The sequence below is a fragment of the Dipodomys merriami genome, unplaced genomic scaffold (genome assembly GCF_024711535.1).
Source record: "Dipodomys merriami isolate MVZ:Mamm:240054 unplaced genomic scaffold, mDipMer1.0.p SCAF_30, whole genome shotgun sequence".
Lineage (NCBI taxonomy): Eukaryota > Metazoa > Chordata > Mammalia > Rodentia > Heteromyidae > Dipodomys > Dipodomys merriami.
In genome coordinates this window covers 17,670,389-17,684,905 of record NW_027204493.1, presented here as the reverse complement: position 1 = coordinate 17,684,905, position 14,517 = coordinate 17,670,389, and the positions used below count along the sequence as shown (strand labels likewise).

At 37.4% G+C, this 14,517-nt stretch overlaps 1 protein-coding gene across 5 annotated transcripts in view; it reads left to right on the top strand.

Moving 5' to 3' along the window:
• The window catches only part of Pde4d (phosphodiesterase 4D), a 1,379,127-nt gene that overhangs the window by 847,895 nt on the left and 516,715 nt on the right, over window positions 1-14,517 (top strand). The window contains exon 1 of one of the 5 annotated variants that reach the window (XM_070041224.1): window positions 2,042-2,128. The exons of the other annotated variants lie outside the window; for them this stretch is intronic. Within the exon in view, the coding sequence (XP_069897325.1) occupies window positions 2,070-2,128 (59 nt within the window). The 5' untranslated portion in view covers window positions 2,042-2,069. Of the gene's footprint in view, window positions 1-2,041; window positions 2,129-14,517 lie in introns of those variants that run through there. 5 annotated transcript variants of the gene reach the window in all.

Genomic DNA, 14,517 nt, shown 5'->3' with positions numbered 1-14,517 from the left:
GTGCTATGCCATGCCAGCCTTTGCACTACTTTGCTAATAGCTCCTCCTCTACTTTGTGACAGTCAGATTGAGGTTTTGCTTACAAACAAGATACAAGTTGGGGGAAGGGGTTGTTGCTACCACTATAACTTTCTTCACAATGTTCAGTGGGTATTTAAATTTTATTTTCTGCATTCAAAAAGAGTATCAAAAGATCTGAAACAACAGGTAAATTCCAAAGAAACTTTTTAATCACGAAAGAGGCATCTTTTGTGATTAAACATCTGACACTGCAAATATCATTCTTAGTGAATTATATTGGAGCTGATTTTTTAAATAGAAGAGCTATCCAGATTAATATCAGAGTCTTGCCTTGAAGACAGACATTCATAGACTGGTGAGAAAAGCCACAGAAACAAATAGTTACATTGCAGTAGGCAGAATATTAATATACAGAGAGAAGGTGTTATATGGAATCTAAAGAAAGAAGAAACTGAATTGACTTGATCTAACTACCTTAAAGTCTAGAAATAGATACCAAAAATATATTTGAAGGGTTTGAGGTTAGTGGTTATTAGTAATACTTTGAAACACAGTTTAAGCAAGTATCTGGGGACAAGTTATATTTCAGGGGTTGTAAAAATACTTTTTTAAACAAATATTTAGACAGAATGAACAAAAAGAGGGGACGAATGGAGGGAGAACAGGAATAGTAAAGGGGAGGAGAAGATGTCAATTACTAGGGAAGTAGACCAGGTATTTACAAGGATATTTGGGAGTGTGTGCATGGTAGGGGAGGGGGTTCCTTAAGGACAGATGGATACAGATAGTGTAGAACTTAAGGATAAGGAAGAAGTCGAGGGTATTTGGCCTCATAGCCTCTGTTATCTGAAAATTAGAATTCAATCCTTTAGCTCAGAATTAGAAAGATGGAGGAGCAGGAGGGAGATGTTAATAAAGTAATAGAACAGCCACTGTGGAGAACTGCAAAGGCTACTGAAGAGACAAGTACAAAAGTGACAAACACGTTGGAAGAAAGGTCAGTGATGCTGAGCAAATATTGAAAGTCAATAAAACATGTATACCTCTGCTTTAAAATTAGATACACAAAGTATTATGTTGGGGAAAGGGCCAGAGATGGATGGAAACATTAACATTTCCTTTTGTATGTGTAGGCTTGAACTCAGATCCTACTACTGCTCTTGTTCAGCTTTGTCTGCTCAAGGCTGAAATTCTAGCAGGTGGGCCACAGCTCCACTTTAGGAATTTTGCTGGTTAATTGGAGATAAGGTTCTCATAGACTTTCCTGCCTGAGCAGGCTTCAAACCATGATTCTCAGATCTCAGCCTTCTTAGTAGCTAGGATTACAGGCTTGATCTACCAGTGCCCTGCTTTATGATTCTTAAATATTAAATTAGGAATTGTTTTTGTAATTAGAATTTGTCCCATTTGATTGCATTTTGGGAGATTCCAACACATGCAAAGCTAATTTTATTGTTTTAGTTGTTGTCTACTTGATAGTGGTAGAAACTGTTTAATGAGCCTACTAATTAGATTGCAGTTCCAGTTGCATGACCTGATTTTGGAAATGTGAGATTTCCAGTGCTGTCTGGAAATAATTCTTGTGTGACAAACAGAAGCTCAAAGATTCTAAGATGTTTGCTTTGAATTTTATCTTCAAATGAATAAAAATCACAGTGGGAAGAAAAAAACCGGATTCTTCTTTGCTCACTTTTTAGTAGGAACTTTTCTTTGGTTTTTGTTAGGCTGTCACCAATATCCCCCCTCCCCCGCCCCACACATATATGTGTATGTAACCTGTACTTTATTTTTGTTTAAGAAAGATTTCTTCAAAATCCTTGTGAAGTTTACTTGAAAGTGTCACCATTCTTTGGAAGACTTACTGAAAATAACAAAGCATGATATGATTTTTACTAGAATTGAGTCTAATTTAGGGATTAAATATTAATTAATATCTCTTTTATGTTTACCTAATCCTTCAGATGGAAAAGATGACAAATACAAGATATTAGAAAGGCACAATTTTGAATAGCCTCATGATTTGATGTCCATAATAATTATGGAGCAGAATGAATTTATCAGAGATTATGAATTCCTTTCATCTCTTCAATCATCATGAATTTTGGAGGTCAGCAGAGCTTTTCCACTAATATTCTTTATGTACAAGTCTTATCATTGCTTTGTTTTTGGGATTGCTTTATGGAATTTTTGTTGGGGCTCCAAAGCCAAAAAACAAGTACCAGCAGGCCCATGCACAAGGTAATTTCATTCTTTTTCTTCCATGAGTTTCCAAGTTTCTCGTTTTCTTTTTTTTTTGGTCTGGTCATGGGGCCTGAACTCTGGGCCTGGGCGCTGTCCCTCAGCTCTTCAGCTCAAGGCTAGCACTCTACCACTTGAGCCACAGCGCCACTTCCTGCTTTTTTCTTTTTGCTTATGTGGTGCTGGGGAATCGAACCCAGGGCCTCAGGCACGCAAGGCAAGCACTCTACCATTGAGCTACCTTCCCAGCCCCCAAGTTACTCTTTTATAAATCTTAAGATGATGATTTGATGATGATCACTAAGGTGCTTAAAAAAAAAACTATGGAGCAGGATGCTGATTGCTCATGCCTGTAACCCTAGCTACTGAGGAGGCTGAGATCTGAGGACTGTAGTTTGGAGTCAGGTTGGGCAGGAAGATCCATGAGACTTATCTCCAATTCACTACCAAAAAGCTGGAAATGGAGTTGTGGTAGAGCACTAGCCTTGAGAAAAAATGCTCAGGAACAGCACACAGGTATAGTTCAAGCCCCAAGATCAGTATAGGTCTAATTCTTTTCTGAAATCTCTTATCTGTAAAAATCTCTTACCCTCTCACATAGAATCATAACTCCTTCTAACTTGGAATGGCAGATAAGATAACAACATTGTGTCTATAATATGCTGATATACAGACTAATTGGAAAAACCTAGCCAACAATAATGCATCCTTGTGTCTTTCCGTCTCTTTTCGTAGCCTCAAACTCTTCTTTTATCTGGCCCTGTCTAAAGACATATTGAGGTTGTGGAGATCTTAATATCAGGAATTTTGTCATTGAGTTGCTCAGTGTGTTAGAACCAATAATTCTGTATCATGCTGGAGAGTTCTTCATGTCCTAGAGAAAGGAAGCTAGTGAGCCAATAATGGAAAACTAAAGGAAAAGTAAGGCAATTGACCACTTGGAAGAAGCTTCAGATAAGGTACGAAATAAGGAACTGGAGTCTTAATCCTTAGAGTGTTTGAGTTCCAAGATAAGAAAGTATTCATTGAAAAATCTCATTTTTAGCTCAAAACATAGACCTTATAAGTTTGGGGTTTGAAGACAGTTTGAAAATTAAGGTAAATCAGGATATCCATTCACAAAACGGATGGCATTTCCAAGGCCTTCCCTGGGTATCCTCTAGATTCCAGGAACTTTATATAACCAAACTAGCCTTGGAAAATTCCTAGTAAAAATATCTCATTCCAGGCTATTCTTGAGAGCAGCCCCCTTGACCACTTTGTTCTACTGCATGTGTCATACAACCTGTCACAGTACTATACTTAATAACGACTCTATATACTTTATTTTTCTGAATGAATATGTGCATGGAAAAGGATGCGTAATAGAGATTGAATCATTGTGGAATAATTTAACTATCTGTTCACATTTTTCAACAAATATTACTGTGCCAGGTTTGCACATGAGTCAAGGAGATGCATGCTATAAAATTATTAAAGATAATAGTGACAGCTATTGCATTGAAGAGCTTATTAATGTCAGATATAGAGTAACCTTTTCACAGACAATGTCTTCATTTTAATCCTCTGAAGAAAATGAGACTAGGGGTCATCATCTATTCACTAAGGGTGCAATCTCAGGAAAATCGTGTAACTTGTGATTCATTTTCTCCACTCATAAAATCAGTGCTCATTTCATAGGGTAGATTAAATGAAAAACAAAAAGTGGTCAGTATTTAGAAGAGCATCTATCAGTAAGTATCCAGTAAAATGTGAGCTAGTGTTATTGTACACATTAGGAAGCTACGCTGTGAATTGTTAATGAGGTTGCCTGGAATAATGTAGTTACTTCCCAACCTTATCTTCTCAACCTAGATCTTACCTTTGAGCCATAGTTGGTGGCGGACCAAACTACCTCAACTACATTGTATTTTGGAAGTTTTTAGTAAGACCACAGCTTAGACTCAGTTTGACTCATGGGATGGTGCATTTCTTTTTTTTTGTAATTTTTATTTATTTTTTTATTGTGAAAATACTGTACAGAGGGGTTACAATTAGATGGGCAAGATAATGAGTACATTTCTTATCAAGCATTGTAGCCTCCTCCTTTGTTTACCTTTCCCATCCCTTCCCAGCCTCCCCCCACCCCCGCCCACTCAATCCTTCCTCCCCCCCCCCCCCAACACCAAAGTTGTAAAGTTCATTTTCGACATGACAACTTGTACTTCTCATTGTTGCAACGGGTGGGATGGTGCATTTCTATTGAACTCTCAAACCAAAAAAAAAAAAAAAAAAAAATCACTTGCTCCTATAAAATTGCTGTGGCCTCCCTTTTCATGAGCATTTAGCTAAGGTCCTTCATCTTTATATTCCTAGGTCCTGGTATGGGTCCTGATACATGCATTGTAGGTGCTCAAATAAATACTTTTCACCTGAAAGTATTTCCAGAATTGTTTCCCTGGAACTTAGTGCTGTCAAGGTTGATTTAAGTTTTGGGGAGCAGTCCTATCTCTATAAAACATCACCTGGAACATAAATAATTCCCACATATCTTGATTTCTGACACTTGGGAGAGTTTAACTTAATATCCAGAAGTAGCCATCCTGCAGAATTTTTTTTTTTTGTGGGTCCGGGGCTTGAATTCTGGCCTTAGGTGCTGTTCCTCAAATCCTTCAGCTCAAGGTGAGTGTTCTGCTGCTTGAGCCACAATGCCACTTCAGGTTTTTCTAGTGGTTTATTGGAGATAAGAGTCTCACGGACTTTCCTGCCTGGGCTGGCTTTGAACCATGATCCTCAGATCTCCGCCTCCTGAGTAGCTAGGATTACAGGCATGAGCCACCAGCTCCTGGCCAAAATTCTTGATTAATCTGAAAAATCCAAATTCTATTTCTCCAAATCACTGTTTCCTTAAAATGAATAAGCAGTTTGTTTTCTTTAGACAAGTCTCTTTATTTCTTTGAAGATGTATATGCTTTACTTTTCTGTCACGAAAAAAGTCAATATATTATTCTTCACTTGGTTTGGGGGCTGGGTTCTGTGCACATCTGCATTTATGACATATGTATTACATTTTCGTTCATCCTCAGACATGGGCTAATCTCCATGTGTGGTTCTCTTTTCAAGCTAAGCTCTAAAAAATTGTCTTGGCAATATCTTTTCATTTGCCAAGAAAATGTAGTGTTGTGTACAAAACAACAGAAGGCCCTGCCCCACCTTCTTTCTGCCTTTCTAAGCTCATAGTAGAAATGATTTCTAGTATTGTTAGTGTCACTTCTCTTCTTTTTTTAATTTAAATTTTATTGTAAAGGTGATGTACAGAGGGGTTATAGTTATGTAAGGTAATGAGTACTTTTCTTTTTGAACTGTATCACCTCCTCCCTCATTTATTATTTCTCTTATTCTAGCACATATATTCTGTATTTGAGTTTTAAAAATACATTCTGTCTCAGCCTATCTCTGTCTGTCTGTCTGTCTGTCTGTCTCTCTCTCTCTGAGGGTTTTACTGTGTGGCCTAGACTGGCCCTGAGCATACGGTCCTCCTGATTCTGCTTTCTGACTGTGGGAATTATACTTATGAGCCACTATGTCTGGCTAAATACATGTATTGGTTAGTCTGGTCATGATCACATATACTTGTAATTTCATCTCTCAGGACTGAGGCAAGAGAATTACTAATTCTAGGCCAGCCTGGTCTGCATAGTGAAACCCTGTCTCAAAATAAATACAGCAGTAAGCCAGGTGCTGGTGGCTTACACCTGTGATCCTAGCTACTCAGGAGGCTGAGATCTGAGGATTGTGGCTTGAAGCCAGCTTAGGCAGGAAAGACCATGAGATTCTGATCTCCAATTAACCACCTAAAAGCTGAAAGTGGAGCCGTGGCTCAAGTTGTAGAGAATTAGCCTTGAGCAAATAAAAGCTCAAGCATAGCACCCATACCCTGAGTTCAAGACCAGTACAAAAAAAATAATAAAACCAAAAAAAGTTCATTCTTTAGTATAGTAGATGTGATCGTATACTTTATTTTAGTGTTGCAAATTGGAATAAATGTACTGAGACTTTCTGCGTACCCCTTGCTCTCACACCCCATATCTTCCCCATTATCAGCATGCCCAACTAGATACACATTTGTTACAACTGAACCCTAAGTTGATACATCATAATCACCCCAAATCTGTATTCGTACTAGGATTCATCCTTTGTATTGTAAATTTCATCTACTACTGCTGCATAGTGACATATATCCACCATTGTTGGCATCTTTAAGGCTTAACCATGGCAAAAGTTCATCAGGTAGAAGTGTATTCTATATAAGAGCCATTATGTAGAAGGGCAGTACCTGAATGTACCATTTAGAATTGTTTCACTGTCCTAAAATTTTTCTGTGCTCCACATTATACATTCCTTCTGAACCTTGTGTCCAATAGCATTTTACCATCACCAGTTTTTCATTTTCTACAATAACATATAATTGGAATCATATAGTGTATAACCTTTTCCTATTGGCTTCCCTTGCTTATTAGTGAAATTGCATTAACATTTTTATATGTCTTGTCATTCTTTTTATCACTAAATAATATTCCATCATTGTGATATTTATCTACTAAGCTTATCTACTTTCTTACTTGGGTGTTTCTAAGTTTTGACAATTAGGAAAAAAGGTGCTGTGAATATCTATGTGCAGGTTTTTGTGAAGTCACAATTTCTATTCCCTTGAATAAATTCCAATAAGTGTAATGGCTGAATCATATGAGAAGCATATGTTTTTTTTTTCATAAGAAACCACCCAACTGTCTTCCAGAATGTGTATGCCACTTTACATTTTCACCAGCAGTGAGTGAAAATTTCTGTTGGTCCACATCCTCAACAGCATTTGATGCTGTCAGTACAAACATGTATATTTGTATGTGTATGTGTGTGCGCACATGTGTGCACATGTGCATGCTTGTGCACATTTGTGCCAGTACTAGGGCTTAAACTCAGGGCCTAGGTATTGGTTCTGAGTTTTTCTGAATTACTACTCAAGCCACATCTCTACTTCTGGCTTTTTCCTCATTAATTTAAGGTTCATTTCTTAGACATTCCTGCATAGGCTGGTCTTGAACTGAGATCCTCAGATCTTGGCCTCCTGAGCAGTTAGGATTACAGGCACAAAAAACCAGTGCTGAGCTGCAAACATACTTTTAAGTCACTGAGTCCTTCCTTCAAACAAACGCTTAGGCAGTGACCTAATAAATAAAACAGATATGACAACTGTTGATGAGAAGACTTACCTAAATCTTAGGACTACCCTCTGTCATGACTCCTAGCTGCCTTGTCTGCAACACCTTTGATAAACCTTGTATTGGAATTCTCTTCCACCTCATAGCCTTTTGCTATGGCAAAGCCCTAAAGACACTTCAGGTTTTGGATTGCTTGACCTACCCTGAACTCTGAGCAGAATAAATTCTTCTTTGTTCTCCAAGGGCTTCTATAGCACAGCTTGGTGTTTCTGCAATAATTTGTTTCAGTGTGCATAAAGGCAGTCTATATCACCGTTAAGAGCATGGACCCTGCATCTAGACGGAGTTTTAAATCTGGTTTTAACACTGGGCAAGTTATTTAACCTCTCGGGCTTCTCAGCTGCAGAATGGGGATTGCAGTAGTGTGAGGAGGAAGTATTATAATGTAAGTGAAGTGCTTAGAGCTTACTTGGGAGGTGATTCCAAAAAACACCAGGGAGGGAGGTGGAAAAAGTCATAGGAGAAGGAAAAGTTCAGTATGAATACATTGATCTTCAAGGGATTGAACTAAGATTTGATTCTGAAAAAAAAGAGGGAACTTGCTTCAGAATTCTCCTACCTGAAGGATAATACTGGAGGAGAATTGGTCTTTTAATGTGTGTGTGTGTGTGTGTGTGTGTGTGTGTGTGCGTGTGTGTGTGTGTCCTCAAGGCCTCCCACTTTTGCTTGCCTTGCTTGGTCAAGGATGGTACTCTACCTCTTGAACTGCTCCTCTTTCTTTGACATCAGTTAGCTCACTTCTGTAGGGTCCCATGAACACAAAAAGCCTGTGATTATCTGCCACCTGGCAAGGCGGTCTAAGTAACACATATCAGGACTAAACAAAAACATTGCTGTCTTACATACCTATCAGGGTTTTCTCAGAGGTAGCTGTACTAGGCTAGGCAGAAACTATGAGTTACTGAGAGAAAATGATGCATGAGCCATGGATGTAGGCCACCAGGATTTGTCCTTACTCTTCAGTAGATGAGCCATATGACCTTGGCCATCTATGTGCTTCCCTCGTCTCTTCTTCCTCATCTAGACAATATAGCTGGAAATTTAACCTCATCATTTTGCTTTAAGAATTAAATTAGATATTTTATGTAAAATGCTTAACACAGTTCTTCTCAAGGAATAGTTGCTTAGCAATAGGATCTGTATTATTTTGATTCTAAAGTAACAAATTCTTCTTAGGCTTTTATTAGTGATTCTCTGCTTTGTTTCTTTTTGCTACTGCTTTGGTTCTGATTGTTTTTGAAAGAAGACACCTTAAGGAAAGTATTCATATCTGAAATACTCTGATTTTGTAAGAAAAATAATTCTGAAATGGGTAGAATGTGACATATTAATATTTTCATATTCATTTAAAATATTAACTGTATCTATTAAGTAAGATGATCAGAATACATCCAAAAATTAATTTTAAGCTCAGTATGTAAGGAGGTAAGGCCATGATACTCAATGCAGTAGGAATGACAAGAATGGGAGAAAGTATCATTAAAGAAGGCAATAATACCATATATCAGAAATATTTATACATTTGTATAAAATATTATCCCTTATGTGGTTGTGTGCCAGTCCTGGACTTGAACACAGGGCCTGGGCTCTGGCTCTGAACTTTTCTCCTCAAGGCTAGCACTCTACCTCTTGAGCCACAGTTCCACTTCTGGCTTTTGGTAGTTAATTGTAGATAACAGTCTTGTGGAGTTTTCTGTCCAGAGTGGCTTTGAGTCAGGATCTTCAGATCTCAGTTTTCTGAGTAGCTAGTATTGCAGGCATGAGGCACTGAGGCTGGCTTTGGTCCTTACTTTTATCCCAGTGGCAAGACTGTGAGAGCCTGTAATGGAGTGGTGAATGGGAAGAGGAGCTGTATGTGTGTTTAACAAAGCATTTGACAATTAAATACTCTCATCTCTCTTAGCATATTGGTTCAATGATTGAGCTGATTGAGTATCACTCCCCTCATTCACAAAACAAAGACACACTAGTACGAATCACCTAGATTTGCTGGAAGAACTCTATGAGATAATATATGTGTTTGTTTAAAACTTACCACATCCCATGCAGACAACAGAGACATATGTATAACTTACAATGAGAGAGATGAGGAAAGGGACTCAGGGAAATAAGGGTGATGTTTCTACTCAAATGCATATATAGTGAGGTACAAAAATACTGCCTTTCAAATCATATTCCATAGTGAAGAAACCTTTCTGAAAGGGACATTTTGAAGATATCTTTGGAATATTGTAAGTGAGTCAGTTGGGAATTTGGCCTCAACAGCTCAGGTGCACTGTGGGTAAAAGCTACTCTGCAGCAGGGTGCTGGTGGCTCAGGCCTGTAATCCTAGATACTCAGGAGGCTCAGATCTGAGGATCACTGTTCAAAGCCAGCCTAGTCAGGAAAGTCCCTGAGATCTTACCTCCAATTAACCACCAGAAAACCAGAAATGGCATTGTGGCTCAAGTAATAAAGTGCTAGTCTTGAGCTGGAGTTGAAGGACAGTGCCCAGGCCCAGAGTTCAAGCTCCACAACCGACTTAAAACAAAGTAAAGCTACTCTGCATATGAAGGAGAATTTATTGCCTAGAAGACAACTAGAAAGGTGGAGATATGGAAGAGAGATTAGAAACAAGGAAAGGGAGAGAGAATGTCAGGGTAGGTTAAGAAATATGTACTCACTTCATAAATATCTCACTGAGGACAAGGGGGAAACCTACCATTAATGTATATAATCTTATTTCAAACATCAAGAGGTTTTGAAGTAGTTGATGTTGGTGGTATATAGGTCAGAGGTAATTTTGGGGAAATGAAGAATTGTGAGGCCTGGACTCCTGTTTACAAGAGAGGTCAGTGAGCTATTCCCCTGGAAAATTATCTATTGGAAGTTTGGAGATGAGTTCTGGGACTTTCATTGGTTATGAAATTGGGAAGTTCAAACCAATTTGGTCTCAATCTCAAAAGAGAAACAGAACTCTGTAAATTCTAAAGGAAGTTAAACAGACCATAAAGTCTAAGAGTTTGCTAGATGGAAGGTGAAGTTGTCCATAAGCTTCCTATTATATAGTGTTAAGTCATGAAGCTCAAGTTTCAAGTCCAGAATCCATTAAATAGGCCATAGCTCAGTAGAAGCACACCTACTTGGGTTCTAAGATCAAAGGGAAATTTACCCTGAGATTGTACACAACTAAGAATAAGATATATAAAAGTCATAGCATAACCCTTGACACAAGGTATTTCATACATTTTGTTGGATTTTATTTCTGTTCCTGTCCTTCCTTGTAAATTTTAGTGAAAATCAACTTATTTGGAGTTCCCTTGAAAATTGTAAGTACAATCTTTAGTTCATAATCAGAAGAAATCCTATGTAATACATTTTCTTAAAACTGACTAATTAGTAATGATATGGTTTTCACCAAAACAAATATGTTATTTGGTCAGGGGAAGTTGTCTTTCAAGTTCCTGGGATTTTTTTGTTTATTTAGGCTTGTTGTTTTTTGTGCCAATCTTGGAGCTTGAACTCAGGGACTGGGCACTGTTCCTGAGCTTTTAAGCTCTATCACTTGACCTCTTGAGCCACTTCTTTGCAGGGTGGGGGGGGGGGAGGATGTGCTTAATTAGTAATAAGAGTCTCATGGACTTCCCTGATTGCACAGGCTGGCTTGGCACTGGGATTCCCAGATCTCAGCCTTCTGAGTAGCTAGGATTATAGGTATGAGGCATAGTGCCTGGCGCCAAGTTATTGTTTTTAAGTTAAAGGTACTATATCCTCTAATGCTTTGAGCCCTCTCTTAATGTACCATAACTTAGATCTTAGAATCCTGAGTCCTCTGTGAATTTCAGTTTAAGAGCAGTAAAGGGGGATATTCACCTTGTGTAACTCTTATGGAGTCTTGCATCTTAGAGGCAAATCTTGAATCTTTCAAGCATACATTGAATTGAAAATTAGAACCATGACAATGATCAGAACAATTAGCCTCAAAATCAAATATTGACAAATACCCAGGCTTCTGAGAATCCACTACAAATATGAAGCCAGATCAAATAAGATCATTCAGTAATAAGTGATAGGGTTAATATCTATTTTTACTTTGTAACAATTACATTTGCCGTAGTGATACAAAACAAAGAAACAAAACAAAATAACAATACAGAAAAGCCTCAAATAACAAATAATCAAACAAAATAACTACCTAGGAGTTGTCAGTGAAACTCAGTGGTAGAGTTTATGCTTCGCTTGCTGAGGTCCCACATACTATCCTCAAGTGAAAACAAATACATGAAACAAAAAAGGAGTCTATTCTAGAATATAAGACAAAAGCTTAGTATATTTCCCTATTTTGCTGTATTCTTTTGCCCTTCTGCTTGCCTTGGCTATTTTATATTGGCACTAGAAATTTGATTCCAAATGCTGGAATCATTAAATGTTTGAATTGGCTCTGAATAAAAGATGTTTGATTGACAGATGAGTCCATCTGCATCAAACAGCTTTACCTCAAGAAAATCCACAGTTCAGAGAGCAATAACACATCAAAAGGATTTTGAGGACTATAGCCATCTTTCCCCCTCCTCTTCCCAAATCTATTTTCACTGAGCCTCATCATGAGTGTCTCCTTTGGGTAATCTGAGTTGCAAATGTCTTCCTCTCTTCTGTATCCTTGGCTTCTGCAGAGCCTCAATCAAGACAGGCAAAAGAAAAAAATAATAATAATAAAGTTTCATTTCTAAGGAAATGGCTTTTCAGTACCTGATTTTTCATGCCAATTCATCACTGTTAAGTGCTCTAAAACTGCTGAGTACAGTATTCAGGAAGCAACTAGCACATCAGCCTTTCGTCTTCTTAAACTGAGCTCCAGAGTGCCTTTTGCAAATGTGCTTTCCATCAATGAAATGACATGTTTAGGAACCTTTATATCTATTAAAGGGAAAAAAACCTCTGTCATTCTTGCATTACCTTTAAAAATATCTCAAATCAAAATATTTCACAGAGAAGCAAATATTGTTTTATGTATTATACATGTTATAGCAATATGAAGAATGAGTTTTTATTTCTTTCTTTGACATAGACAGGAATTAATCTGTAAAACAGCACCAGTTTTCTTGTAAGGAACAAAAAAAAATTTAGATTTTTTTTTACTGCAGTCCTTTTTCTTTTTTGATTTATTCCATTGTAATCTAGGCTAATCTATTCTGTTACTAACATGTCTACTTGATTAATATGTATTTCTTGTTCTCTTACCCTGATCTACAAATTCTGCAGCTTTTAATTGTATTATTTAATCTAAAAAAGTCACTGAAGATAAACTTTCCAAGATCAATGTACTTGATCTTTCTCAATTAGCAATTAAAAAAATAATATCACTGAGTTCAGAAAGAAACTTAGCAAAACTGGATGCCAATGGCTCATAGCTGTAATCTTAGCTACTCAGGAGGCTGAGATCTGAGGATTATAGTTCAAAACCAGCTTGGGCAGGAAGGAGCATGAGACTCTAATGTCCAATTAATTACAGCTAGCCTTAAACAAAAGAAGCTCAGTGATGGTGCTCAGGTCCAGAATTCAAGCCCTAGGACTGACAAAGAAAGAAAGAGAGAAAGGGAGAAGGAAGGAAGAGAGGAAAGAAGGAAAGGAGGGAGGGAGGTTGGTAGGGAAGAAGGAAGTATTTAACCCTTGCTATTTTTTCTTGGAGTTTGTTAAATCCTTTTATATGTTTGTCATTGATGTTTATTTCTGAAAACATTAATGTCTAAATGTCTGTCTTATTCTTTGTACTTAATAGAGTTGAAACACGTGGATCAATAAAAAGACTTTATGAGCATTTCAAGAAAATCTTTTTTTACATTATTTTGTTCCGGCACTGTTTTTAAATTTATAAGTGAAACCTTATGACACTTTACCCCATTTCTATAAAGATTAAAATGTTTTTTACATCTGAGTTTTATAATCTTGAATTATTAATTAGTTAATTTTGCATAATTTTCTTAGTTATTATCAAGCAGTAATAAGAAAGATATCCAGAAATTTTAAGAAAATGAAATATTAACATTAAAGAAATTTTCTTTCTACGGTTATGTTCAGTTATGGTTTTATGGCTATGTGACTAGAACAAAGACTGTGAGATTCATTTTTAGAATAGAGGAAATCTGGAAGGTCTGCTGTTCTGTGGTACCACTGGCTGTGTCATCACAGGAGGGCTGTGATACATGAATACTCAAAGCCTCCAGGAAGCCAACGATGATAGTCACAAGCAAATAATAATGCGTTAACCCCATTCACAGTAATCACAGATAATGTAGTATTTATATCTGAAGGTAAAATATGGAACCTATTTTAGAGATTTCACATAACATCTTGGGCTGCACCAAAAAAAACCTGAATGGCTCCCAAATAAAGAGATAATAAGTGCACTTGACCCAGCCTCTTTTAGTCCTCAGCTGGAGAACCAGGACCATTTCTGAGCTATGGGCAAAATTCTAAAGGACTCAATGGAGTTACAAGGGAAGGAAGAAAGTCACATCTTGTTATACATAATGTGATTGAAGGACAGTGATTGTTAAAGAAAGAAGCTTTGCAGTAATTGATGGAATTGTTCTTGGAGCAGGCTGGTTCATTATGGCTGCTAATCTGGGCACTAATTTAAGCACCTACACTGAGAAAATTTAAGCTTCAGTGTTCTGACGGCCAGAACAAGCATTTTATATGATATAGCTTGCATATGTCCAGATGCCGAAGTAAGAAGGAACAAATACCCATTGCTTTTAAGGACCTAAAACTATGAATATATAACACCTTTTCATTAATTAAGTAACTAATTGTGTAGTCCTGGGGCTTGAGCTCAGGACCTGGGTGTTGTCCCTGAACTTTTATGCTCAAGACTAGTACTCTACCATTTGAGCAACATATCCACTTCCTTAAATTAAAAGAGAAAAATATAAGGTTTTAACCATGTAGCTCAAGCTGGTTACAAAGTATACCATCCTGCTTCAGTCTTATGAATTCAGTATAAAACATATTTCCAATT